Source organism: Mastomys coucha, unplaced genomic scaffold, assembly GCF_008632895.1.
Source record: "Mastomys coucha isolate ucsf_1 unplaced genomic scaffold, UCSF_Mcou_1 pScaffold20, whole genome shotgun sequence".
NCBI classification, from domain to species: domain Eukaryota; kingdom Metazoa; phylum Chordata; class Mammalia; order Rodentia; family Muridae; genus Mastomys; species Mastomys coucha.
This window is the reverse complement of record NW_022196903.1, coordinates 111,736,576-111,764,276: the sequence shown is the minus strand read 5'-3', so window position 1 is coordinate 111,764,276 and position 27,701 is coordinate 111,736,576. Positions and strand designations below refer to the sequence as shown.

General features: G+C 47.8%; 1 protein-coding gene across 36 annotated transcripts in view; it reads left to right on the top strand.

Annotated features, from left to right (window-relative positions):
* Positions 1-27,701, top strand: part of Cacna1c (calcium voltage-gated channel subunit alpha1 C) — a 529,265-nt gene that overhangs the window by 486,113 nt on the left and 15,451 nt on the right. For 24 of the 36 annotated variants that reach the window (XM_031383144.1, XM_031383150.1, XM_031383149.1 and 21 more), the window contains 12 exons: positions 1,979-2,011; positions 4,825-4,953; positions 6,721-6,786; positions 7,824-7,915; positions 13,647-13,812; positions 14,361-14,488; positions 15,065-15,161; positions 17,058-17,160; positions 21,957-22,058; positions 23,971-24,098; positions 24,566-24,700; positions 26,095-26,447. In XM_031383144.1, the coding sequence (XP_031239004.1) occupies positions 1,979-2,011; positions 4,825-4,953; positions 6,721-6,786; positions 7,824-7,915; positions 13,647-13,812; positions 14,361-14,488; positions 15,065-15,161; positions 17,058-17,160; positions 21,957-22,058; positions 23,971-24,098; positions 24,566-24,700; positions 26,095-26,447 (1,532 nt within the window). The remainder of the gene's footprint in view (positions 1-1,978; positions 2,012-4,824; positions 4,954-6,720; positions 6,787-7,823; positions 7,916-13,646; positions 13,813-14,360; positions 14,489-15,064; positions 15,162-17,057; positions 17,161-21,956; positions 22,059-23,970; positions 24,099-24,565; positions 24,701-26,094; positions 26,448-27,701) is intronic. The other 12 variants (XM_031383153.1, XM_031383140.1, XM_031383154.1 and 9 more) reach the window with 1 other exon arrangement.

Below are 27,701 nucleotides of genomic sequence, written 5' to 3'. Positions count from 1 at the left end.
AGCTAAGGCATGATACTGAAAGAATAAAATACCAGAGAGGTAATCAGACCTAAGTCTGAATTTTGAAGTAAATATAACTTAAGTAGATGATATCTTAATCCAGGCAACAAAAGGCTAAGAAAGAAAGCACTGGGAGGGATGAGAACCATGGTGAATGAAGGATCCCCAGTGTTTGGGTGGTTAAAAATAAACTACTTTATTTCTTTGTGATGGATAGAGGCCGGTTTAGTGGGACCAGCTGAGCTGGTGAATTTTCTGAATTGCCTCCATCTTATTTAAGATGAGATCGACCCAGAAGTCCCTTAAGGGCTTACCCAAAGTCCTTGGAAGTGATGGGTAGATGGGAGAACATTAGAGTGTTCTAGGAGCAAAGCAACATCCCACAACAATGGCACCACAGAACCCTGGCATGTCTACCTAGCAGATGGCTTCTCTGCAGCTCTCCCATTCCACTAGTGAGTCCCCAGAGACACAGAACCCTTTGTCTAGAAATCTATGAGCAAAAGCCCAGCAAAAGACCAGCTTTTGGGTTGGAGGGGTGGGGGTGTGACCAAAAACTACACTCAGAGACATAGGCATGACCATCATGATAGCTGACTCCTGTCAATGGAAAAGAGTCTGAGGTGCTTGGACAAGAAATGTCCTGTGCGTGTGAGTGTGTATGTGTGTGAGTGTGTATGTGTGTGAGAGTGTATATGTCTGTTCATTTGTTTCTGTGTTCTCTGCCCACCCAGTAGCTAGATCCTACTGACCCATCCCCTCCAGACATGCAGCCTGGCCAGCCAGCTGGCAATCAGAATAGCACTGTCATAGGCTATGTGCCATCATGCCTAGAGAAGGCCCCTCTGCCCCCTTCCTCTCTTTCTCGACCATCCCTAAAACAATCAAAACCAACTCTTTATGGGAAAAACAGCTTTTTAGTCAATTGCTAAGAAATATATGTTACCAAGAAGTATTTTCAGACTGCAAGAAAATATCTAACTATGAACCGTTCTTTCCTTCAAAAATCCCATTATGTCTTTCCTTGTGTGTATCTTAAAAACAAACGCAGGGGTAACATCTGAAAGTAGAAGGCACAGGCCTAGGCTACAGCACCAATGGGTGAGATCAGTCAGGGATGATTGTTGTATGCCAGAGCCCAGCACTGGGGTGTCTCCACAGGAAGATGACCAGGGAAACTGCCACAGGAGGGGCTTTGAGATGCTCCTGTGAACTATTGCCACATCCATCTAGCCCAGGAAAACAACTTCTTTGGGCACTATTGGCATTATCCTAAACTGTGTACAAGGCCTTGGAGACTAAAAAGCAGTTCTGCATCCTTCCTTGTCAGTGGCCAAGGGTCTCCATCTCTGAATTGAGCTTTAGGCAAAGCCATGCCCAGCCTGAGCCTGATCTTTTGGAAAAAGTTCCTTCTGGAGAGGATTGAGGACTGCCTCCCTAATCTTCTCTTAGACATAACTGGAATGCAGCCTTCTCTAACCTGAGGAGCTGTTGCTGTAAATCTCCCTTGCTTACCTGTGTGTGGACAATGGTAGGCATACATAAACCAGGGTTTGTCCTTCAGCCAGTACCTTCATAGAGCAGGCTAACGTGTAGAAAGTGGGAGTTCTAAAAGATTAGCCTGAAACAGGCTAACTGAGAACAACAAATAAATAAACAAAAGTTGAGCTCCCTCCACAAATCTGGAAGGCCTCACTTCCTCCTCTGTGTTGGGCCTGAGTTGTTTCACGAACAACAGAGGCGATCACTGAATAGAACAGGAGAATCTTTTGGGTCCTTGTTGGCCGTGTGGCCCAGTGTCACCCCGACCCTGTTCTCATTGGAGTTCCTCAACCCTGCCAGGCCCACGCTTGTGTATTTCTTTCACCTGTTTCCTTATGCCCTGTCCTACCACTATGTTGTTCCTCTGTTAGCCTAGAATACCAGGCTCTTCGTTGGAGACTCATTACAGCTTATCTCTGTCTGCCTTTCTTTAAAGCCAGCTGAACATACCCAATGCTCTCCCTCTATGGTAAGAACAACCCTCCAGACCACATTTCCAGCTTCTGTGGCTCCCCCTCTAGCCACCCACGTCTTATCTGCCCCAATTTCCAGAGCCCTGGGAACCCAGCCCAGCTCCCATTGCATGTGGCCACCATGTCTGTTGTGTGCCTTACCTGCCTGTGCTCACGTGAGCTGTGCAAGGGTGTGTGTACGGTGGTGCTCCTCTACTTCCCCAAGCTTCCTCTGGGTGGTGAGTCACCATGATCCACTGGGAGAGAACTGGACCCATGCTATTTCCTGTTAAACATCCCAAAGGACGATGTGTTTCATCTAATGTAGGAATTTGCGAAGGATGCTTTTGAGAGCTGTGACTGGGGCTCCAGGGAGAAGACGGAAGCAGGGGTGAGGTCCAGCTAAGAAGGAAAGGCAGTTCTGATTGGTTCTATGATGACCAGCCTGCCCCAAGCTTCATGTAGAAGAAGGCTGTGAGAGACGCACGCTGGGATTTGCTGTGGCACAAGGGTTGGCCCTCTAGACTCTCTACTGTCACCCTGAGCCTTAGTCCTACATCTTTCTAAGTTCCTTGAGTTCATTACATGTGCACTAGAGTCATTTTTCTGTAACATATGGGAAGCAGAGGAATGTCCATTTCTTTTGGCTGAGTGGTAGCCGTGCCTCACCACACGACCTTGAAGTCTCCTTGGAAAGGCTTCCCCTAAGAGCTCCATCACACACCTTTCAAACCAGGCTGCTGATTCCCCAAACCCCTGACAGCTAGATTAAGAGATGTAGTGGCGGTCCCTATACTGGCCCATCCTGACCAAAAAGCTACCTAGGAAATTTGGGGGGGGTTGGTTGTTTTTTTTTCTTTTTTCTTTTTTTTTTTTTTAACTCCTCAGACCTAGATGTTCCAGTGGCACCAGCTTTACAAAGGCTTTGCACCCACAGCTGAAGTCCCTACTTAAGCTGGGTTTTTGGTTTTTTTGTGGGTGGTTTTTTTTTTTCCTTTCTTAAACATGGTAGAACTGACAGATAGTAGAAGCGCTGAGCTCCCTGTATGCTGCCCTGAGGAGCATGCCCCCTTCCAAAGACCGAAGATAGAACTTAGAGGAGCCAAAGACATCCTGGGGAGGACCAGCAGCCCACACTGCCGGCTCTTAGCGTTTCCCAACACCTGTGAGCCTGTCCACTGCCTGGCAGGGCTAGAGTCTTAATGGCAATTAGGGTGACTCCAGTTTTAAACTATAAGAAATGTTCTGACCCTTGTCCTATCTGGAGGATCTGAAAACCAGGACCCTCTGGCTTGGTTTCTTCAGAGCACTCCCAATGTGAAGGGTGGGGCTGATTCTATCCTGCCTCCTTTCGGGGTGGGGATAATTAACATGGAGGTTGATGGTGTCATCACTCCAGCCTGTAGCCCCTTGCATATTCCTAAAGTCCATTACATATACCCCTCCAGAGAGACTTGAAGTGAAGCCATCCAGACCTCAGGGATGGACCAGAAAGCCACAGAAGAACGGAAAGGGCTTGTGGAGCCTCAGGCGTTAGCACTAAGGATTATCCCACGGTATGGAGAGGCACAGTGCTATGAGGGAGGGCCTGATCTAGAAACACTGCCAAGCATAGCAAGAGGACAAGTCAAAGAGATGGGACAGGACGAGAGAGAGCAGAAACCTTAAGAACCCTCCTTCAAGGGGTGCCTGGGATGGGAGCCATAACAGGAAATTCTAGGGTCCTTTCTCTCCTGGTGCTGCTACCAGCAGGGCTGGGTAGGCTGCACTAGCTTCCGGGAAGGCATAAGGGCTCCAATGGGCTCGCAGGGCTTTGGAACACAGCCAGTTGCTCACGTGAGCAGGGGGAAATTAGGGTATAATCAGTTCTTGTTCTCGGGCATGGGAGCAATGACACTTGTGCCCCAGGCTAGGCCTGAGTCTGTACCCGCAAGCTCCTTCAGACTAAAGTGCCAGTCACGAACCTTTGGCCATAGATTCCAAGCAGCCCAGAAATTCTAACCCCTCCTCAGCTCCCTGTACCTCATTGCTGCCTGCATCTCTTTCTCTCTATCCATGACCACACAGCAGATACCCTGAGTGGTACTCCATAGTAGTCATGTATGTACCAGGCTCAGCCCTTCTTGGGACTCAGTGCACAGATCCCTTTCCTGCCTTGTCCTGCGGGCATCCCCAGGCTTCCAGACTATGGACTCTAGGAAAGGTCACAACCTCTAAGGGCAGCAACTCCAGAGGCTCTAAGGAGGTCAGGGACTGTGGCCCTCCCCTTGTAATACAGCAGCCCACTACCGCCATTTCCCAGCAGCCATTTGGGTCAGGACTCTGGGAAATAGAAACTGGAGACTGGAAGAAGTGAGACTTGAGTGGCCAGGGCATGCTCAGAGGCAATGTGAGACCGCTGTGTGGGAAGTCACCACCATCTAGCCTCCTTACAGAGCCAAGTTCCACCCGCAAGGCAGAACTGAGAAGATAAGAACTTCTGGGTTGCTTTCTCCCAACACAAGAGGGCAGGAGCCCTCTGGGCTCAGACTCCAAAGCTTATAATATTTAAAGAACTTGGAATTATGGGAGAGAAGAGGATAGGAAAAACAAAGTCATGGACTCAGGGCTGTGACTTAGCATAGACCTTAGGGATGGGCTGCTGACCTAAAAAGAAAGGTGCTGGCCTCCCACCTCACAAACAGAGAGTTGGGGCCCAAGGAAAGAGTCTAGTGCAGCTGGCCCCACCCTGGCCTGCCTCCTCTCAACCAATGGCTATTTCTCAGAGGATCCCTTCCTGCCCCACCTTCTTGCTGTGTTAACTGCACCCCCTGTTGCCAACGGGTTCTAGAGTGCAGAGGAGAACTCCCGCATCTCCATCACCTTCTTCCGCCTCTTCCGGGTCATGCGCCTGGTGAAGCTGCTGAGCCGTGGGGAAGGCATCCGGACCCTGCTGTGGACCTTCATCAAGTCCTTCCAGGTAACCAAGCCCCCATTCCCCCATGTTAAATAAAGCTGGTACTGAGACAACCTCTGCTGCTCCTTAATGTCACTTTACCTAAGGCTCCCCAGTAGGGGCAGACCAGGAAAGAAACAGCTCCAGCCCAGTCTACAGGGCCCAGGGCTGGCTCTCCCTCTGTTCTAAATGGCTGTGTGAGGGTGTGATAGCACCAGGGTTTCCTTGTTTGGAAGAGAGAGGGGATGAAAGTAAACCTGAGATTCTGAAATCCAGGGCTCAATGCATTCCACAGAACTTACTGGAAAGGGGGGAGTTGTAAGGCCTGTTCTGAGGAATTGCTTCATGAGAAGAGACACTGTTAGGGTGCTTGGACTCTTGGGAAAGGGCTGTAGAAATCACCAGCTGTGCTTCGCCGATACCACAAAAGCCAGCTTCTCCCCCACACATCCACTCTTAGACTGCCGCAGACCCTGAACCTAGGGGCTTTGTGTCTCCTGCCCTGAACAGCGTAAGCTCAACTAGGACACAGAGCCTGCTCCCATCTAGATGGGCTCGAGGGCATGATTGCACCCAGAAGACTATGGGTGTCTTGTGTCCTGCTCCGTTCCCCTTCCAAACTCTTAGCTCTGTGGACAGTGCCATCCACAACACTTCAGTGGATGACCTCGAGGTCCAGCCCAGCTGCACAAAGAGCCGCTGTTCTTCTAGCCATGGCCCACCCTGCTGGCCCTCGACCCCTAATGAGAACCTGGGGTTCCCCACCCAAGACCCTTCCCAGGTCAAGGTGAAGGGAGTTTCTAAGGATTTGAATCCTTGGCCCTAATGGGATCAAGATAGTAGACTGATCCTGATAGAAGCCCCTGAGGCACCCCAACATTTCCCTATAATGGGGAGTGGCTGGGGTGACCTTGAAGAATGAGATTTGATCAGGGAACCCACCTTACACTAAAAAAATTTGTGATCTCTCAGTGCCATCTAGTGGTGTACAGGCAACATAATTCCTAAGCCAGAAAGCCAGGTTCCTGGGGTCCCACATGCCACAGCGCCTCCTCCAAAGTGGCCATAGCTCTGTCTAAGGGGTATACTGAGGGAAATATGTCGAGCCAAATCATGTGTAGGCTGTTGTGTTGTGTTTCACAAGCCTCAAACCATTTAAATGCTACACCCCCTGCTAAGTCAGCATTACCATTTCTCTTATTCAGATCAGAAAACAGGTCCAGAGATGTTAAGTAATACGTCCGAGCTCCAGAGCTAGAAAGTGGGGGAAACAAGATGCGTTTCTTCTCATTAGATGCTTTCATGGCAATAGTGCTGACTGCTCATTTCTGTGGAAGTAATTGGATAAAGACGGGATGCAAGCTGCCTCCTCTCCACTTTTCCCTGGTGACTACGGTCATCCTGTTGTGTAACTTCCATCCCCCCTTCTTCTTTGTGCAAATATCTAACCGTAGTTTGAGGAGGGCTGCTCCCTGGTTGTTCTCAGTAAGCAATATGGGGCTGCCTCTGTTACTCTGAAGCCTGCTTTTAAAACCAAAAAAAAAAAAAAAAACCTATAGACTGGGACCAGGGCTCAGACCTCAGCTCCATTCCCAGAAGATGGGTGGATGGATGGATGATACATACATACATACATACATACATACATACATACTAGACTCCTTGGTGCTCAGTCCTCCTTAGCCAAACAGCAGCTGATTGCCATGGACCTGGGAATGCAATGCTTTCTGGGGAAGGATCCTGCAGGCCTGTAGTGCTGGGTCTCATAAGTCCCTCTTTGCTTCCTTCTAGGCCCTGCCCTATGTGGCCCTTTTAATCGTGATGCTGTTCTTTATCTATGCAGTGATTGGGATGCAGGTATGAGAAACTCTGCCTCCTTGGTCCCCTCCCAGCCCCCAGGACCACAGCCTTTCTCCTTTCCTCTATCTCTCCTGACTTTTGTTCCTGCCTGTCACTCAATGTCCAAAGAGCTGGAACTTACCCCCCAATAGGATGAAGTATGGGCAAGAGACAGTGCAGAGATCCCTCCCATCTTACAGAACCAGGCTTGGGTTCTGCAATGGAAAAACACTTATGAACTAGCCGGTGGGCTTCAAGAGAGAACTGCCTCACCTGAGAGACAGCAGGAAGTGGCTGTGTCCCACCAGCACCCCCTGCTTTGTCCACATCTGATGGATGTGCATGATTTGAGGTGGGGAGAGAAGAGAAGGCACTGTCCATCAAGCATGCAGTCCTTTTAGGAAGCCCCCTTCCCAGAGGCCTGCTGCACTTTCTCTGTTCCCTCAGCCAGAGCTCCCCGACCCCTTCAGGACTCCATCTGAGTCCTTCCGGGTTCTGTAAGGCAGCATCTCCACAGCCATGCTTGTAACATAGCCAAGATCTTCCCTTAGCAGCTCCCTATATAAAATCTCTAAAAGTTCGGGGGAGGGGTTGTGCTGTAAAAGACACCAGGTAGCTCTTAAAAAGAGCTACCTTGACATCACAGAACAGGGAAGAACACAAACAGGCCTCTGATGTCAGCAATGAATCAAGCTTGTCCAAGCTCTGGCCCACCCATTCCGTATCGCTGCAAAATCCAAGAATCACTGTGCATTTGAGTTCCTGGAGATGCTACCCCGAGTATCCTGAGCTCAGCATCCACTTACTACCTCTAACCCCAGCTTCCCATGGGCTGACAGACCTTTCCTGAGTGACAGCTGAGGGCACGTTTCCTCCTAAAGTTGTCCATGCTAGAGCTGGGGTCCAGGGATCATGGAACAGCAGGTATCTGCTAGGTCACATGGGAGGAGGCTGATTGGCCAGTCCCAGAGTTACTGGGACCAGATAGACTATTAGACAGTGGCTAGAGATGTGCATGCTGCCTTTCTCTGGCCCCTCAATTCCTCTTTCTTCAGGTCTTTGGGAAGATTGCCCTGAATGACACCACAGAGATCAACCGGAACAACAACTTCCAGACGTTCCCCCAGGCTGTGTTACTGCTGTTCAGGTGGGTCTCAGATGACACAGGTGCACACAGGCACACTTACAGGATGGTAGCCCATTCCTGGGAGGGCCAAGGGAGCAGGAAAAGAATGGCCTCTTCTTCCTTCCTGGCCAGGAAGTCTCATTACCGTTTACACCAACTTTCCACGTGCAGCCACAAGGTACCACACACATTTCTGGGAGCCCTCTGCCCCAGCCACTAGTGAGCCAAAGAGAAACACCAAGAGCCCTGAGGCTTGGCATCTTACCTGGCACATAGGATTGACCTGAGTCCATCTCTCATACAGCCATACATCTCTCCCTTGGCTCACCATGATCTAATTTGCTTCCATCATCTTGTCTCCTCCCTGCTTTGCATGGAGTCACACTCTAAGCTCCATCTAGTCCCAGGCTGGTAGGTGAAACAATTTCTCCCCTCTCCAACAGAAATGCTTGGCAGGTCCCTGAGGCTCTTTTCCAGAGCATATGGGGGGAAAAGGGCTGCCGTGTGATGCCATCTCCAACCATCTCCTATAGGACCTGGTCCCACGCCCAAGTTTATTACCAATAAAACTACAGTTATCAAAATGATAAGTGTCCTAAATATCAGCCTGACGTCACTGCCTCCCAGATCACATGACCTCAGAACACAAAGCAAGCTATCTAGTGTAAGCTGACATTTCACAATGGCAAGCTCATGCCACATTTAAATGCAGGAGATGATGGCAGACCTCAGACTGGCCGCCGAGCTGGTCTCTTCCTCTTTTCCAAAGTCTCTTATGGCAGCAAATGTCTTTTCAAAGAGCAAACCTCTAACGCTGCTGAGGATGGAAAAGAAAATGGTGGGGGTGGGGGGGTCCAGGTGAGCGGAAGTGCTGAGCAACTTCTAAATGGAAGAAGGTAGATGGGGCTCAGATCCGAAAGGATGAGACTTGAGACAGTGTGAAACCATGGAGGTTGAGGCAGCACCCTGGAGCATCTCCAGCCTGTGTGCCAACAGACACAAGGGACAGGAGACACCTGGGCACTCGGTGAACTGATCCTCCGGGACCATTCTGGGGAAGCTCTTGCTACGATCCGTGGCATTTGCCACTGCAGCCCGGGGCTTTGAGACCCAACAGAGCATTCCCTCTGAGAGAAGCTACCCACCAGACCCCTCACCACATCAGGCCTTTGGTCTGTGATTCCCCAGGGAGCCCCTGTCATAAAAACTATTCAGAGAGCCAGGTTCTCAAACAAGGAGCAAGTGACAAGAATCTCAAAAATCTGTGGAACATCGGAGAGGAGGGATATCTGTGTCATGCTCAAGTTACAAATAAATGAACACACGAGGGGAGGAAAGGAGGGAGCAGACCCAAAAGATTTGAAATCAAATGCAATTCGCATTGTTAACACAACAGTTAAATCAGAAGAAACCGTGGGAGCAGCCATTGCTAAACAGAGCAAAGAAGGAAGGGAAAATACAATGGTTAAATTTATTGTTTCCTTTCTAAAATATTTTTAAACAGATGAGATGAAAGGACACAGCTAAAAATGAATTGATGAAAGATCAATGGGGTTACTATATAACTGAAGTACAATGAAATATATAAATTATGAAATAAAAATTAAGACAAAGAGAATGAAGATAGAAAAATCCTACTGTGTGATAGACATTCCAGACAAGAACAGAAGAAATGAAGAGAGTAAAACAACAAGCTGATCAAATAAAATTTCAAAAAAAAATATGTCTTCTGATTGAAATAGTCTACTGAGAGAAGAATAGGATAACAGGAAAATCTTTAATCCACCAGGGTGGTGGCTCATGCCAATACCCTTAGAACTGGTACAGGGAGATCATGAGTTCAAAGCTAGTTTGGGTTATAAGACAAGACCTTTGTCCAGTCTTCTCTTCAAATGCCTTAACTGTTTATAATTTTTTAGAATGCTAATAATAATAATAATAAACTTCATCCAGGCAGTGGTGGCGCACGCCTTTAATCCCAGCTCTTGGGAGGCAGAGGCAGGCGGATTTCTGAGTTCGAGGCCAGCCTGGTCTACAGAGTAAGTTCCAGGAGATTGTATTAAATAAACAGATGGGCAAATGAACATCCAAAGAATCTCAAATTAGAAAGGAATTCACTCATGAAGTGAAAGTTGACAGAATAAAAACATAAAAAGATGTTTAGCAATAGTCCTTAGAAGATGACTTTGAAAATACCAGTGAACAAATAAGCATTTATGAAATATAACCGCTAATAAGGCACAACAGCAAGCACGGGAACGTGGCCATATGATGGATGTAGAAATGGCCGTTAGAATGGCAAGTGAATACCTCATTTCTGCCTCATCTCTGAGATGATCAGCTACCTCTGAGTGAAGCTGTACATCTTTCTGGCCACTGGCTGCCAGAAACTCTTTAAAGCAGACAATGAACACAAGCGTTGTAACTCCTCCAAAAAGCGCGTGGCACTGAAGTGACCTGTGGCACTGAGGGGAAGGCTGGGAGGGTTATGTGGTCTGGAGCAGGGTTGCTTTCCTGCACTGAGGAGTGGCCCTTCCTGTTTGTTCTGAACCAGTGTGCCCTGGAGAAAAGCTATGCAGATCCTACACCAGGTTGCCTTATGACTTTACATTTGGTGATTTCGGGGTTGTACGGGGAGGTAGAACGATATTTCTGATTGTCTAAGGCCAGTGTGTCTCATGACCTAGACCCCGCCAAAGCTGGCAAGACCCACAGACATTTCAATCTCTTAAAGAGAGATTAACATTCAACAATACTTTGTGAAAAGGCCCACGGGCAAAGAATGTAAGACCCACAGAACCAGAACACCAAGGACTCCAAATCCTGCCTCCTTGAGGTATCCTACAACACAATCAGTGGCATATTGCTCTGGGGAAAATAATGTACTTAAAATTTTAAAAAAGTAAGAGACCAAAATACACTAGAAAATTAATAATTAATGCCAAGGAAGCCACAAATCAGCTGCCAGGCAATAGCAACGCTTCTCTCTAAGACCATCCATCTCTCTACTGGTAACTAAAGCCAGCCAATGGGAGGATTTTCAAAATGAGAGCAGGCCTTTTAAAAGAAGCAAACAATCAACAATAAAAGTTCAACAACAGAAACAGAAAAAAAGTTCTATGAATGGATTTATGCCAATCTAGGAATCTGAATGAAGAAAGTGTTTCATTATTGTTGTTGTTGTTGTTGTTATCATCATTATTATTATTATTATTATTATTATTATTATTATTTTAAGGCAGAATGTCTACCTATCCTTGGTTAGCATGGAACTCGCTATATAAATTAGGCTGGCCTCAGACTCACAGAGATCCCCCTGCTTCTGCATCTGTCTCCAGAGTGCCACCACATCCGGCTGAAGTACGTGCTTTTAATTAGGAAAATATGAATTACACAAACTTTATTAAGAAAATAAGTGTAAGGCCACATATCCAAGAATATTTGGACAGCAATATATTGATTTTGATAGGCCTTCTTATTAGATATTTTATTTACATGTAAATTTCTCCTTTCCCAGTTTCCCCTCCAAAAAACAAAGAAACAAACAAAAACAACAAAAACAAACCCCTGTTGCCTCCCCCCTCCCCATGCCTGCCACCCCACCCTCTCCCACTTTCTGGCCCTGGCATTCCCCTACACTGGGGCACAGAACCTTCACAGGGCCGAGGTTCTCTCCTCTTATTGATGATCGAATTTGCAATCCTCTACTATACACATGCTGCCAGAACAATCAGACCCATCCATGTGCAGTCCTTGGTTGGTGATTGAGACCCTGGGAGCTCTAAGGGTACTAGTTAGTTCACATTGTTGTTCGTCCTAAGGGACTGCAAACCCCTCAGCTCCATAGGTCCTTTCACTGAGGACTCTGTACTCAGTTCAGTGGATGGCTGTGAGCCTCCATTCAGTCAAATTGATAGGCCTTTTTAAGAAAAAAAAAGATTAACTAGAAAAGCATTGATAAATCAAGAAACTACAAATTTAGAGAACAAATTATTCTTTGAAAAATTTTCCATAAGTGTAGATTTCTGGACTGTCACTAATCACATAAATCAAAGTGAGTAGAGCCATTTCGTTCAAGCTTATCAGAGGGAGCAGCCTTCCCCGAGAGTGCAGATTAGTGCTAATTTTAACACTGAAATGCTCTCAATAAATGAGTAGCATTAGCTACAATAGATATTGAAAAGGTTGTCAAAATCCCAGCCTTTTACAAGGCCCATGATGGTGAGTTTCATCCATGCTCAAGGAATAAATCATTCCTAGTTATGCAAACTGAGTAATAGAGAGAGGCAGGAATGTCTCCACCCAGCCTAAAAGATGGACTAGTACCAACGTTTAAAAACAGGGGCAAGGAGTTATAAACACTAAAACGTGGGGCACGGCCATTCAAAGACAAAAGACAAATCCAAGTGTGGAAAACCACAAGCAAACCAGCTTTATAAAGAGTGGGTAGGATCAGTGAGCTGGGACAGCCACCAAGAAAATCACCAACTTGGGCTAAATGTAGTTAGTAACTATTGGTCTAATGTAGTTAGTAACTATTGGTCTAATGTAGTTAGTAACTATATTAGACAAGATAGTGTGCTCTCACTTTTGGGGGGAGGGAGGGTCAATATTTTGTTGAAAGTTCTATCCAGTGCGACAATGTAAGATGGACAATGTAGGCTGGAGCGATGGCTTGGTGGTTCAAGTCCCTGCCCTGTGAGCACAAGGACCTGAGTTTAGAGCCTCGGTGGCTGTGGTGGCACTCCAAACAGAGTGTGCATGTGTGTGTGCACGCGTGTGTGTGTGTATGTGCATGTGTGTGTGTGTGCACATGTGTGCGTGCGTGCGCGTGTGCGTGTGCGTGTATGCATGTATGCATGTGTGTGTGTGTGTAATTTGAATGTATTACAATTAAAATAAATAAAGCTAGAGACAAGCCATATACTGGAGTGAGACACTTTTAGTACATCTAACTAACAAAGGAATTATTGTGAAAATACCAAGGACCCTTCAAATGAACAGGAGATACATAGCCCGTCACTCTAATGAGCAAAACCATGAACATGCAATCAGGAAGAGTCAAAAACCAAAACTTTCAACCTGATAATCATTTTAAAGGCAATTTTTTAGAAAGGTACTTCTTTTATTTCTTTCCAAGACAGGGCCTCATGTAGACCAGGCTGGCCTAGAAAAGTCAAATTTAAATAGCAGTGAAATATCATTCCACACCATCACCTAAGGAGTATCCTTTAAAATTCACTAACACCAGACACTGCCAACACTGGTCTGAACTGGACAAGTGCCACCTGGTCAAAATGAAGGCATGAAGCATCCCCACTTGGTAGACCCATTCCTACGCAGACATCCAGGACACAGACCTGCATGTTTACTGCAGTGTCAACTGTGACAGCAAAAATAACCTTTCTGAGAAACCCACTCCCATAACAAGGGCAGATTTTATATATACTCATAGAGTGAGTGCTCCTGTGCAGCAGTGAAAATAAACTACATCTATGTCTACATAGCCACATCTAGAAACATCATACAAATAAAAGACCGAGTGTTCAGAAACTTACTGTGTGTCTACAGTTTTGAAACATTCAAAATAAGGCTTCACATTCCCATATTTAATGAACATGATCTGCGTTCGGTGGATGCCAGATGCTTAGTTCCTTTTAGTAATTCATCCTGGAAGGTGAGGCTGAGGGGGCCTTGCCTGTACGGGTGAGAGTGGTCAGCTGAGGTCGGACTCTCTCACCTCTCTTTGTAGGTGTGCCACCGGGGAGGCCTGGCAGGACATCATGCTGGCCTGCATGCCAGGCAAGAAGTGTGCCCCAGAGTCTGAGCCCAGCAATAGTACGGAAGGGGAGACCCCCTGTGGCAGCAGCTTTGCTGTCTTCTACTTCATCAGCTTCTACATGCTCTGTGCCTTCCTGGTAAGCTGGAGTGGGACTCGACACCACAGAGATAGGGACAGTGTTGGGGCAGCGTGGGGTCAGGGCAGTCCCAGAAAAAGAGTTGGGAAGACTGAATTAGTAGAGATGCCTCACCCCTGAAAAGAGCCTTGGCCCAGAGCAACTCAGCTAGACGCCTCATCCATTCATAGCTCCTGTTATGGTAGCATTGCTATAGAAGACCAAGATGTGTGGAAGCTTGGCACGAACTTGTATGTCTCTGGTACCTTGCTCAAAAGTAAGAGAAAGATGACCAGAAAGAGCTTCTCTCTGTCAGTGGATTCTTGGTAGAAAGGAAGGTGTTCTGTCTACATGAAGGGTTCATCCCTCACAATGCTCAGGGGACAGTGTTGAGAGTTCTTGTCCAGGAACCCAAATTCTAGCAGTTGGCATCCTAGATGCCAGCATATTGATGGTACTTGGAAACATTACCTTCTGACTTGCTGGACACTAGCTAGTGAAGTGGGCTTGGGCAGCAAATGTGTGGAGAGACTTGACAAGCACCTGAGTGTGCCCACTGTTCCCTGCAGATCATCAACCTCTTTGTAGCTGTTATCATGGACAACTTTGACTACCTAACTAGGGACTGGTCTATCCTCGGTCCCCATCACCTGGATGAATTCAAGAGAATCTGGGCCGAGTATGACCCTGAAGCCAAGTAAGTTTCTAGGGGGACCCGTGGCTCCCCACGCTGAGAGAGGGGCTTGAGTGGCCTGTAGAAGAGATCCAAGGGGGTCAGCACTGGGTATGCTGAGATAATCAGAAAGCCAGCAAGATGAGGCCAAGTACCATTCACTGAGCTGGGGAACATATCAGTTGAATGGAAGAATAAAAGACTCTCGTGTCAGACGAAGCTAGAAAAGCTTAAATTCGGTCATTGAGGGACAGGTAGACTTAAGCTCCATCTCAACCTCTGGTTTATAGAAGCTCTTACTTACCCATAACTGTTGACTGATCATCCCTAAATCCCTTCCAGCCAAATGGTTAGTTGACTGAGCAACAAAACATACTGAAATTTAATTGCACCACTAATGTTCATTCTACCTGGAGTACAGTGCTAGCAGACATCTGTGATGAACTATTACATGCACAGTGGGTTTGTAGTGCCATCAAGTGTCTCTGTACTGCTCAGAGCCTGCAGGCAGCCCTGGGGAGATGCCCCTGCATCTGGCCCTCCCACAGTACCTGCATACTGGCCTTCTAACCGCCCTTCTTTCTATCCTTCCTTCTCTAGGGGTCGGATCAAACACTTGGATGTGGTGACTCTCCTCCGTCGAATTCAGCCCCCACTGGGTTTTGGGAAGTTGTGTCCTCACCGTGTGGCCTGCAAAGTAAGAGATGACTGTCCCTAAGGGAAAAGACAAATATGGGAGGCTAGCTCCCTGTTTGCCTTTGTAATTGTTAAGGGAATAAAGATACTTTAGGTACTTAAAGAAACCAGTGTGAGCAAGATTTAAGGACCCTTCCAGATCTACATTCCCAAGGCTATAAAAGAACAACTGTCACGGTGAATGTCTTGTGCCCCCAGTGAGGGAAATAGATATCCTATCTGAGTAAAGGATTGACGCAGCCCATGAGGCTACTCCACCTAGGCATCCAAGCGACCTAGGGTGATGGGCTAGGAATTTTTTTACCTGAAATCAGAGAACCATTAGAGAAGCCACAAGTGTTCTCTCACCAAAAGGCAAGCTTTACCCAGACAAGGATCTGCCGGCTTTTTAATCAAGTTCCTAAGTGAGTCTATGGTCCAAAGCCAGTTGGGACAAGCACACCAGGCTCTCATAAGCATGGTCTCTGAAGAAATGTGACAGTAAATGCCCTTAAATCTGCTCTAGATCCTGCCACATGGCCCAGTAACTGCTGAGGGACATCCCCTCGTTCCATTACCCCCATCCTCCGACTCTGTGTTTTCAGTGAGAATCCTGATGAGCTCAGAAAGAGCTGGGGAAAAAGATAACAGAGAGCCAAGCTGTAGACGGGAAGAAACAAGCCGCCAAATAATTGATCTACCTGGATAATCATTCATGGGTAATAGGGCCAAAGAAGCATAGAACATAAACGTATGCTCTGTGGTAGTCATAGTTTCCTAACCAGTATCCCTGCTCTATTCCATAAAACCTTCAGGAAGTTTCCAAGGGTCCAGGACATATGGCAAACAGGAGCCTTAGAAAAAAGTTTCTTTGTAGGCCTCAGTCTGCAATCACTCGGGCCTATGACTTGGGTCTGTGGCAGCTCCTAGGACATTATGGTTGGAGTGTTTGGAAGAGACCCACTCAACACAGGGCCTCTTTACCTCAGGAGCAGAGAGGGAGAAAAGAGAAAGAGACCTAGACCCTAATACCCTCCTCAAGGACATGGCTTCCAGTAACTTCTACCCACTAGACCCCACCTCCTGAAGGTTCCACCACTTCCCAAGAGTGCTGAGACTGGGAACTGAGCCTTTGTGACATGGCCTTCAGATGACACTTAGGATTCAAGCCATGAGAAGTACAAGTCAAATGTAAGAGCAGGCAGCCTAGAGAGGACTGAAGTGGGCAGCTCATGACCTCCAGGTGGGCCGAGAGCTGGGAATGAAACCTCCTAACTTAGTATCTGAGAGACTCGAAATAATGTGTTCGCTCGGGGAAAATACAACCCTTAGCAAAATATGTACAGGAAGACGTCGTGCGGTGTAAGAGGTGACATCGCTGCCTTCACAGTCAGCATTCTGCCCTTTCTCCTGATGACCCCTGTGTGTGCTGCTGGCTCACGAAGGGAGCATGTTTTGGGGGTGGAGAGCAGCATAATCCTGGTAGGTTGAGTGAATGTGGGATCAGGTTTGAAGTAGAGGTAAATGTGTCTATGTGCAGAGCCTTCTCCTATTCCCACTCCATGGGAGTATGGGTATTTCTGTCCGGCAGGCAAGTGGTGCCTAGAAAACGCCTGGCACATGGTTGATCTTGCTGCTAGTACATAGCACAACTGTATCTGTAGGTCTGAGCACAGATTGGGGAAGAACCCTTGGAGGATACAAGGGTCTAAGGAATGTGGAGGTAGAAGAGTGTTTAACCACAAAGCCCAGTTTCTCCCCTGAAGAGCTTTGAAAACACTGCGGTGAACCCACGCATACCCCTCCATTCCCCAGCAGCACCCATCCAAGTTTCTAGGAACCTTCCTGCCACTTGGTTGCACAGAGCCTTTAAGAACTGCCTGCCGTTGTCACTGACTCAGCCTCCTTTCCCCTCCAGCGCCTGGTGTCCATGAACATGCCTCTGAACAGCGATGGGACAGTCATGTTCAACGCTACCCTGTTCGCCCTCGTCAGGACAGCCCTGAGGATCAAAACAGAAGGTAATAGCTCTTGTGGACCACTGGCAGCAGGATGCCTAGGAAGATCCAGCATCCCCACCAGAAGGGTGCTCTTGCCTGTACAGCATCCATGCAGAATAACACCGACAGCCTGTACTCAGACGCTGAGAGCTGGCGCGTGCTTTACATCTCCCTCCGTTCCTACATAGCCCTTTGCCACACTTAGAACTTTTCTTTTCCATCGACCCTAGAAACTTCCCCATAACCTTCTAAAGACGGGGGTGGGGGGAGTTTAGTGCAAAATGCAGAAGAGGCAGTTGCTAGGCAGACCAAGCCTCTTACGATAGACTTATATTAGCAGCAGGCGCATCTCCCAAACACTCGATTCTCTTTTGAAATTAAAAGGACCTGTGTTGGAAAGGTGACCGTGACAAGCAGTGACTGTGGTAAATAGAAGTCACTGCATGCAGTTGCTAAAGGTTAGGATGCACGTGTAGTGCACCTCTTAGACTGTTCCCTGGGACTACTTACAACTCAGGGCCCTTCTAGTTTGTCCTATAGGCAGCAGCCCTGGTGAAGGCATCTCACTGGTAAGTACTCTGAACTTCTCTAGGAGAGGCTGTGTGGACACACCCCCAAAAGATGCTTCTATTCCCAAGACACCCAACTTAAGTGCCTCTTAAGAGTATGGTCAAAGAACAAAAACCATGAGCTGCTCAGAAGGCTACCTGCCGCTGAGCAGCATCTAAATCTGTGAACCCCCATGTCTGAGGGGGATCCTGGGAACCTGCATTTACAGCTAGCTACACAGACACCTCATGGATGAACTAGAGTTTGACATCACTTGTTGCAACCTGAGAGGCCCAGGCTTCCAGCCAGTGTCCTCGGTACAGCAGAAAGGCACTGGGCATCATTCACAAGGGGGCACAGCGTGTGTGTAACTGCTTCCTGGCTTGCTTCGGTTTCCACATTGTGAAATAATGAAAGGCAGTAGCATTGGCATTTCCTTCCCTAGGCCACCCAGAGAGATGCCCTCTTTAGTTGTGCTCTTTCAGAGAGTAACAGACATGAGGGAACCGAGAACCAATCCTGCAAGACAGGTCAGAATAATGAGCCAGCCTTTCAAAAAGATAAAAATGGGTCAAATTCTCCTGGTAAACTAAAAAGAAAGCAAAACCAAAAACAAACAAAAATGACATTAGTAGTTAGTGCAAAACTTCAATCTGAGGTAGGTATAAATAGGCCTGTTGCTGGTGAGAGAATTCAGTGCACACTTAATGTGTGTGTGTAGATAACAGACAACGGGAAGGATGCCTGCTGCTATATTAATACTGAATACCACGGAGCAGTGTGTATCCACATGTCTGAGGGTAGATCAGAGCTCATCTTTCCAAACTTTCTACAGGGAATATTATTTTCTTTCAGCTTCAAGGGAAGGGCCTCCTTTTCCCAGGAGAAAAGATAGAATGGTTGCTAGAAGGAACGTGTTGTAATACTTAAGGCTTTGGTACAAATTAATAATGTAGGTTTTGACTCCAGGAAAGAATTAAAAGCATTTGTGCACAGAAGCCAAGATTTGGCGATGCTGAAGACGCACTTGCATAGGCAAACCAGATCTCAGTGAACTGAGGCCAGTACCCGAGGGCCACACTGAGGGCTGCCAAATTCTCAGTCACTGCTTAGCACTGCTAAGAGGCGGGAGTTCCTGAGGAGAGAAGCCAGCCGTGGGACATACAGTTAATTAAAGGTTAAAAAAAAAAAAAAAAAAAAAAAACCGAAAACACTTAAGCATAAAGGCTCTTGGGGATAGCCACCCAGGGCATGTAGTACCTCAGGACTCAAGGCTGAGCTTCATCCAAAACAGGCCTTCTATGAACTTGCTACCTAAGTCTGGGAGCCAGCACCACGCTCAGAGAAGAAATGGGAGGAAACACCAACATTTGTAAGTCTAAGACATAGTCTTCACTCCCCCTTAAGGCGTTTGTAAGTGGAAGAAATTAGAAAGGAATTCACACATACCTTGAGAACCATAACCCTTATCCCAAGCCAACTATCAAGATGAACAAGATTTTTTTTTTAAATTGGGAGAAGAAGCTATTTAAAGATATTTAAATTAGGGTGTGGAGGGTAGCTCAGTGGTAGAGTGGTGACTAGTGAGCACAAGGCCCAAGGTTCAGACCTCAGCAATGGAAACTGAATGATAAAAATAAGCATACACACTATGAAATAATAATTGGTGAAGCTCCACGGTTACATGGGTTGTTATGGAAACAAATGAAAATCTAAAAGATGTGGCAGATCCTTTGAGAGATGCATCTGTACCTTAGGTCTGACCAAATGATCTCAAACATGGTTCTTCTCACAATTTAAGAGAGCAGACACACCCAAGCACTACCAGAAGTGTTGGCAGGCTGCTTCTTTCCAAGGCCATGGGGAAAATGAGTTCTATCTCTCTGGCTTCAGGTGGTCTCAAGTACCTGGCTCCATCCCTTGGTCTCTGCAGCTCTCTTCACAGTGTGCCTCTGGCCTTTTCCTCTTGCTCTAATGGCACCAATCACATGGGATGTGTGGTCCACCTAACACATCATTACTTCACTAGTTAGCTCTGTGAAATTCATATTCTGAGGTTTCAGGGAGACATGAGTTTGGAGTATTTTTTTAAACCCAATGCAAAAGCTAAGTTCATTTGCACATTGGTTTGCTCAGGATTCTTACACTGTGTGTGTCAGAAACCCCCAAGCCCAGAAGGGTGGTACATGCCTGTAATCCCAGCGTTTGAAAGCCCAAAGCAGGAGGATCATGAGTTTGAGGCAAATCATAGATACATGATAAACTCTTGTTTGAAAAAAGAAAATGAACAAAAAAAAAAAAGTCCTGGCCCACCTTTAGTGAAGGGAACTGAGGTCCTGTTGGGAGGCCTGGGAGGTGTTCTGGCTTCAGCTGCAGTATGAATTTGATGCTCAAGGCACTCAGGAGCCATCGCTCACTCCTCATGACTGCCTCTGCTTGCCTCCCATGTACCAACCCAAAGCTGTTGCCGGCCAGCGGCAACCAAAGGAAAGGGTTTTCTGGAATATGGAGTCAGGGGGAAATTGGCTAGCCATAATTATATCTTACCCACGTGGAAGGCACCTTAAAAATTAGACAACAGGAGATGTGATTACCCAGTCATCTTCCATTTAATGAATCTCTTTGTTACAAGCCAACAGGTAGAATAGGTGAGGCAAAACCCCTCCCCCAAGTTCGTCAGCATGCCAGCCCAATCAGCAGCTCCTTATTCGGCCTCTGGAGGTGGGACTTCCGATGTAACTGGAACCAGGAGCAAGGCGTGGCAAATAGCAGGAGGTGGGCAGAGAGGTGTGGTTATGAGAGGCAGGCAGGGTCAAGCAGGAGGGTTACACAAAGCTGTTCGTGAACTCAGGCAGTCTGACCCCAGAGCTCACGTCATTTGCCATCCCCTCCCATATGATAACTGTAGCTATCAGCCATATCCTCTCCCCGTCGCTCTGCAGCAAACCCCATAAACCTCACAACTTCAAACAATACCCAGTGATTAGCTCACAGCTCTATCAAAAGTCCAGCCACAGAGAAGTCGGGGGCTCTGCTCAGGGCCTCCCAAGACCAAACTCAGTACACTAATTGGGCCATGCTCCCTCATGGAGGCTCAAGGAAAGATGCTTCCGCCAAGCTCATTTGGGTAGTGACTGGGATTCTTCTCTACTTTGTGGATCCACTAGTTTATGGTCCCTGCCTCCCCACTAGCTGCCTATCAGCTGGGGGTGTCTGTGGCACCCAGAGACTACTTTCCTCAGTACACAGTATTCCTTCATCCAGGCCTCTCAGGGTCCATGTGCCCTACCTGTCTGCTCCCAGCCAGAGAAGGCACTAGGCTTCTTTCAAAATCAAATAATCTTTTTTTTAGTAAATATATAATGAACAAAGTAATATATATTATTCATATATGTATATATATATATATATGAATAATGAATTCTGGACATTTAATAGATTCCTGTGATTAGATCAGAGGTATCATTTCCCTTTGGTCAGGTAATAGGTACTGTGTAACATAATCTAATCACAGGAATACCGTGTATCATATCCTCACTCCAAGGGATTACACAGTGAGTGCATGCACGTCAGTGGCAAGGGACGGTATCCTTGGGAGGAGCATAGAATCCTATCTTACAACCATCATTTAGCTTTTCTTCTCCACCAGTAGGAGGCCAGTGTGTCTCAGGCAGCGTGCATCTAATGAGATCTGTTTTACCAGTGGAGAGAGGAAGTCCAAACTACCAGAACACAGGCTTTCTGGTTTCTTTCTCCACTGTTAGATTTCTTTACTTCCTTCCCTGGGGGACTCAGCAGAGAGCCTGTGGATACATATGTGGCCCCTGCGTTGTACATTAATGTGGGAGGAGTGGACCATCCTTCCCTCGAAAGGTTTCCATTTCCTGCAGCAGCACAAGGAGCTCACTATGAAATGTCACCATAGTGATCAGCCTTGATGCTGTCCTGCAGGGCAGTCAGAATCAAGGCTGAGACATGAGTGTCTGCGGGCACCACAGGCTCTTCTGTGCTAACCAGGAAGGAAAGCAGCTAGGGTGTTGGGCCTTAGGCTGGCTTGCAATGGAGTAAGGAGGAGAGGAGAATGGCCTTGGACAGGGTAAGAGAAGTCAAAAGGGGAATAAGATAAAGGGGGAGGGGAGAGGGAAGAACTAGAAAATAGGAAGGCAAGGGAGACAACTGTGATGGATCAGGGCGATTTGTGGGGCTAAGGCCACCACTCATGGCTTCCCATCCAGGGGAGGTCTTCAGTGTGCATTTCCTTCTATCAGGGAACCTAGAGCAAGCCAATGAGGAGCTGCGGGCCATCATCAAGAAAATCTGGAAGAGGACCAGCATGAAGCTGTTGGACCAGGTGGTGCCCCCTGCAGGCGGTAAGTGTTTCCTGCATTTCCAGACCAGGGCTATTTGCCTAGCCTATGGGATTTCTCCACCATCCTGCCCTCCAGCTGTATTAGCAGAGCAGACACAGCCCTGGAGACTTTCATGTTTGAGTCTCCTGTGCTCCTGGATCCTTCTATTCTGGGCCCTCCTGAGGGCTCAGAGGTCCTACCAGGTTGCAGTGTTGTACACAGATTGGATGCAAACTGTCGGATTAGAAATCTGCTGTAACCCCACATTCATCTGTGGGAGCAGGCAAGCCCTTCCGTGCTATGGGTTTGGCAGAACTTTCATGGCAACTCTATAACATATGGATATATGTTTACCCATAGGCCACTAGGCTGACTATTCTAGAGTTTCTCTAGAGCTCTAGAGGAAAAGTTGCCTGAGATTCATCATATCTTTTTTCCTAGCGTAGCATTTCTCATGTCTACCAAGTCACAAGCCCCCTTTCCTAGCAAGTACTTCATACCATCCCTGCTAAAATCCCAAGTTGAAATTGTAGGTACCATCCATGGCACTAGTAGAATGCTTAAAGTAAGGTGTGTTAAAAGCAACTGCATCCAATATACAAATGCCGAGAGCTCCTGTACAAAAGGCTACAATGACTGATGGAATCCACACCACCTGCCAACACTTAGAATGAGTAACTGTTGAAAGGAGACAATGTGAATATTGTGAGCACTTTCATTTGTCATGTATATTTTACTAACGTGTTAGTTGAACCCACATGTTATGGAAACATCTTTAGGAGGTGATCCAGCCTCCTCAGCAGGTTGACCTGTGACCCTCCAAGATGTGTGAGGCACAGCTGGAGGGCAGGGAGGTGGGGAAACCCCACAGGCTAGGCAAATAGCCCTGGAGATCCACTTCTGAAAGAGAAAGCAAGGTAGTCTGGGAATCACTGTGCGTCACCTCACGCTCTGAAGGAAAGCAAGGTAGGCTGGGAGTCACCGTGCATCACCTCACGCTCTGCTGCATTGCTTTCCTTGCGGTCCGAAACATCTCTGTGAGGTTCACGCCAGGCACTGGTGTTCTTAGAAGCTATGCAGGTTTTCCAGTGAGTTCAGTGTAGACTTTGGCATCCAGCTCAGGCCTGAAGGAACCTAGGGCTCCAAGTCCATTCCCAATCATCAGGAATCTTCCATGTAGAAATGAGCCCCTGACCCACGGCAAGCCCAGAACTTCTGTAGAGTTAGCTACTCCAGTTGGCTACTCTCAAGGACCAGTGAGGATCAGGAAAACCATCACAGGTCCCGAGGCTCAGCCCAACCATCTCTCTCTCACACACAGCGGGAGACAGGATGGAAGGGCCACTTGCTTGATATGAAACATTCTCCTAGGAGCTTACACCTTCCCTACCCTTTAGTTCCCTCCTAAGATCCAGACTATGACATGTGTGATCTGGTGCCCCCAGCCTAGCAAGGACACATGTCAAGCCAGTCTGCCTGGCTGGAAGGGAAATCACCAACCCTGTGTTGGCAGTTAGGACACTGGCCATTTCATGGTAAGTGGAATCAAACAAGACTTAGTAATGTCCTTTTAGGAGAGGTGAAAAAATAAGATGGGAAGTAACCTTGACAAGATCCTACCTTTCCTGTGAGGGGAAAAAAACGAAGGAAAAAAAAAAACAGCCATGTACTCAATTAGAAAGGAGCGTAAGAACATGCTTGCTCGTTTCTGGAAAGGTGCTCAAGAAACTAATATGCTGAGCAGCCGAGAGGCAGTGAGCAGGCGGGTGGCGATGCGGTGACTTTTCATCATATGCCTTTTTACATGCTTTCTTCAGAACTTAAAAAAAAAAAATTAAAGTTAATATGTTTAAAAAAGTTTTAGGTGCTGAAAAAAAAAATCAAGATGATCTGGTAGAATCACTCATCTTTTTCTCCTCTCCATGTGCCTTAGATGACGAGGTCACAGTGGGCAAGTTCTACGCCACCTTCCTGATCCAAGAGTACTTCAGGAAATTCAAGAAGCGAAAAGAGCAGGGGCTGGTGGGCAAGCCCTCACAGAGGAATGCACTGTCCCTCCAGGTGAGGGGCTGGAAGGGGGCCCACACTCAAAGGTCCTCGTCGCCTCCCCCTGACCTTACTGAGGGTCCAAGCCCCACTAGCTACCTAGAGGCTAAGTCCCATCACAAGAACACTTGTGAGCACTGCAAACCTTCCCGAAGGCGGCTATGGGAAGACAATGTGCTCTTCTTCCTCCCTCCCCCATGCCATTCTGGCCACATACTTCCCTCAGCAGCCCTGCTGGCTTTTTCAGCCCCTAGTTCTTGCTGATCCTGTAATATGCCTTCGTTTCTCCTAGATAGATGAATAGATTCTTCTGATGTAGGATGATGGGGGCAGGAGTGTCCAGGGAAGCCTGTCACCTGGTGTGGGAGTCCCAGTTGCCCTGCAGAGCAGAGAGGCAGGGACTTGGGGAGGAGCAACAAGGTCCTGGCCAACTAAAGATCAGTAGAAGGACTTGGGTCTTCACATGTCCTTCTGGGTTCCAGGCTGGCTTACGCACCTTGCATGACATTGGACCTGAGATCCGGCGGGCCATCTCTGGGGATCTGACTGCTGAGGAGGAGTTGGACAAAGCTATGAAGGAGGCGGTGTCTGCTGCCTCCGAAGATGACATCTTCAGGGTAAGTGCCATGGCTGGTGTCCTTCGTGAAGTTCAGTCTGGCAACAGTGCTCTAAGCTGGTGTTTTTACCGGATCTCTGAGGAGTGCCCACTCTCCCTAATCGGCTATCTCCTGATTCTCTGCCTCCCAATTCATGTCATGCCATCCTCCTAGGACCCAGCAGCTCCAAAGATGGCCAGCTCTCAGAGGACAGGAGGAGCCTGTTTCTAGAAAGAATTTTTCCTGGAGAAGTTTCTCATCAAGTGTGGAATAGGAACTCCAGAGCCACATCTAATCTGAAACCCTGTTTTATTCACCAGTATCTGAATATCTGGCATATCTAAGTAAAAATATAAACTTCTGACTCTTCTTGGAGGAAAAGCAGGTTAAATGGTCATATTAGGTGTGGGTTCTCATGTGTCAGGTAGACAAACAACAGCTGCCCTGTAAAGATGGAGCGTGTGATGGTCCGGGTCGCAGTGGTACCCTCCAGGCCTCCTCCTCTCTTTCTGGAGTAGTATTAGTGCAGTGGGAAAAATCACACACTGCTGTGCCATACGACTACAGTCTCTCAGCTTGCTCCCTTCCTTGTTCTTTCTGCTCAATCCAAGTCCCCAGATCCATTTCCCAGACTACAAACACACAGGGAACCAAGCCCAGCCCACCCTGCTATGGCTAATCTGGCATCACTGAGATGACCATCAGTGAATGGCCTCAGAGATACAGAATGCCACGCTCATAAGATTCCAGAACCCAAGGACCTTCAGATATCAAGGATTATTAGACAAACCTTGCAAACCACCACTTCCCTCACCCCTTGCTCTGGGACAAAGTAGGAATATTGGAGAAAATCACTTATCCTGACTTCAAGTCTCAGAGGATCCCCAACAGGGAAGAGAACCATGATATCATTGAATCACTAGACTCTTCACTCTTAGTTTCGATCCACCCCGTGCAGCTTCTAGCTCCACGGGCCAGTTTTATTTCCACTGAAATAATCTGGTTCCCGCCTTCCATTCCCTCTCCCCAGCACTCCCAGCAGGCTCCCCAAAGCCAAGCGGCTAGCTTCTGTGGAGGATGCCATCTCAGACTTGTCCCTGAAACCCAACCTCAGTCTCCAGTGCTCTTTTGGGAACAAACTTCTGGGGAGGCTTCTAGCCTCCCAACCTCCTGTCTGTTCAAGCTCACAAGAAATTCCTGTCCTGGTGCTGTAGGGAACTGCGGCACCTTGAGCATCCAAGCTCCTCTCTTTCCTTGCGTCCAGAGTGTGGTAGAGGTCAAGCTGAAGGTCAAGCTCGCTCCCCTCAGCCTGTGCCTCTCAACTACTGCCGTACAAGGGAGGCAGGGATGAGCGGGGAGAGGAGAGAGAGATGATGGAGAAGCCTTCTCCACCTGCACCTCTGTCTTCTCTCTAGAGGGCTGGAGGCCTGTTCGGTAACCACGTCAGCTACTATCAGAGTGACAGCAGGAGTAACTTTCCTCAGACGTTTGCCACCCAGCGCCCACTGCATATCAACAAGACAGGGAACAACCAAGCTGACACCGAGTCACCGTCCCATGAGAAGCTGGTGGACTCCACGTTCACCCCCAGCAGCTACTCATCCACGGGCTCCAATGCCAACATCAACAATGCCAACAACACTGCCCTGGGCCGCTTCCCCCATCCTGCTGGCTACTCCAGTACGGTCAGCACTGTGGAGGGCCATGGGCCCCCCTTGTCCCCTGCTGTCCGGGTACGGGAGGCAGCATGGAAGCTCAGCTCTAAGAGGTAAGCAGGAGGGCAAGCCTGGGCATGAGGGCTCACACACCTTACCCAGATGACACCAAGAAAGATGGACTTAGTGCCCCTCAGCCTTCTGCTCAGTCTTCGAGCTGCAGTGGGGACCACTGCCCTGAGGTAGAGGTTGAAGCCAGTTTGCCGCCCACAGCCGCTCCCACTCACACATGACAATCGCAGGGAACACAGCACTGTTCTGTTTCCCAGATGTCTCCTAAGATACCACACCTCTGACAGTTCTCCCTCCTCTCATCCCTCCTCAGCAGGCTGACCTGTGGACCCTCCAAGATGTGTGACTTGGGCTTGTATAACAAAACGTCTGCCCTTTTCCAAATCCCTAAGTTTAGCCTTTCATGCAGTTGAGATCAGGCGATGTAGCCACTTCTATAGCAGTAATGCACTGGGGTTCTGGAATCTTCCATGGCTCCCACTTCCGGGCTCACCCTTTTCCCCCATTGCCCAGTTCTGTGGGACCCAACACTAGGAAATGCAGGTGTGTGGGCTCCGTAATTGCTCTAGGCCCTAAGGAAGGTGGCCTGGGCCTTTGCAGGTCCCCTCTTTATCTGCTTTATCAGACATAGGCTTCCTGAGCCAGGGCGGGAAAGGATACCCTCTGCATCTTATTACATCACCCTTAACTAGCTGCCCTTGCATCCAGCAGGCTGCACAGATCTTGAGCCCATGGGTTCCTAGTGAGACTGCCCTTTCTCTTGCCCACTGGCCCAGAATGCAATCAAGAATCAATCTCAAGTACATTTTCTGAATCCCAAGTGGCCAGATCTGCTATTCACGGAGCAACATGTTTGGTCACTGGTTTTCACATGATCCCATTTCCAAATGTCTACAAGCAAGTCTCCACGCCCACGCATTTGAATGGCTGGGTCCAAAAATGTTGCTCTGGCATCCATCCTACCTACTGGTCACTCAGGGACACGAGCTGCTTGAACCGCTCAACAGCAGTACTAGCTGAGCCTTTGGCCCCAGGACTCCACAGGCAGGGCATCAGACTGTGTGCTGCCCTGACAGCTGGCTCCCTAAGATGATCCCTTAAGATGAAGCGCTTATCCCATGCCTGTCCTGGTGACCCCACCTTTTCCTGCAAATACTACACCTGCTCCACCATCTTTGAGGATTTGGTCCTATTATTCCCTTCTATGCCACGTGAAAGCCTCTCACTTTCTTTTTTAAACTCTAATTTAATTTTTTCCTCAAAAGTTTCATACACACACACACACACACACACAC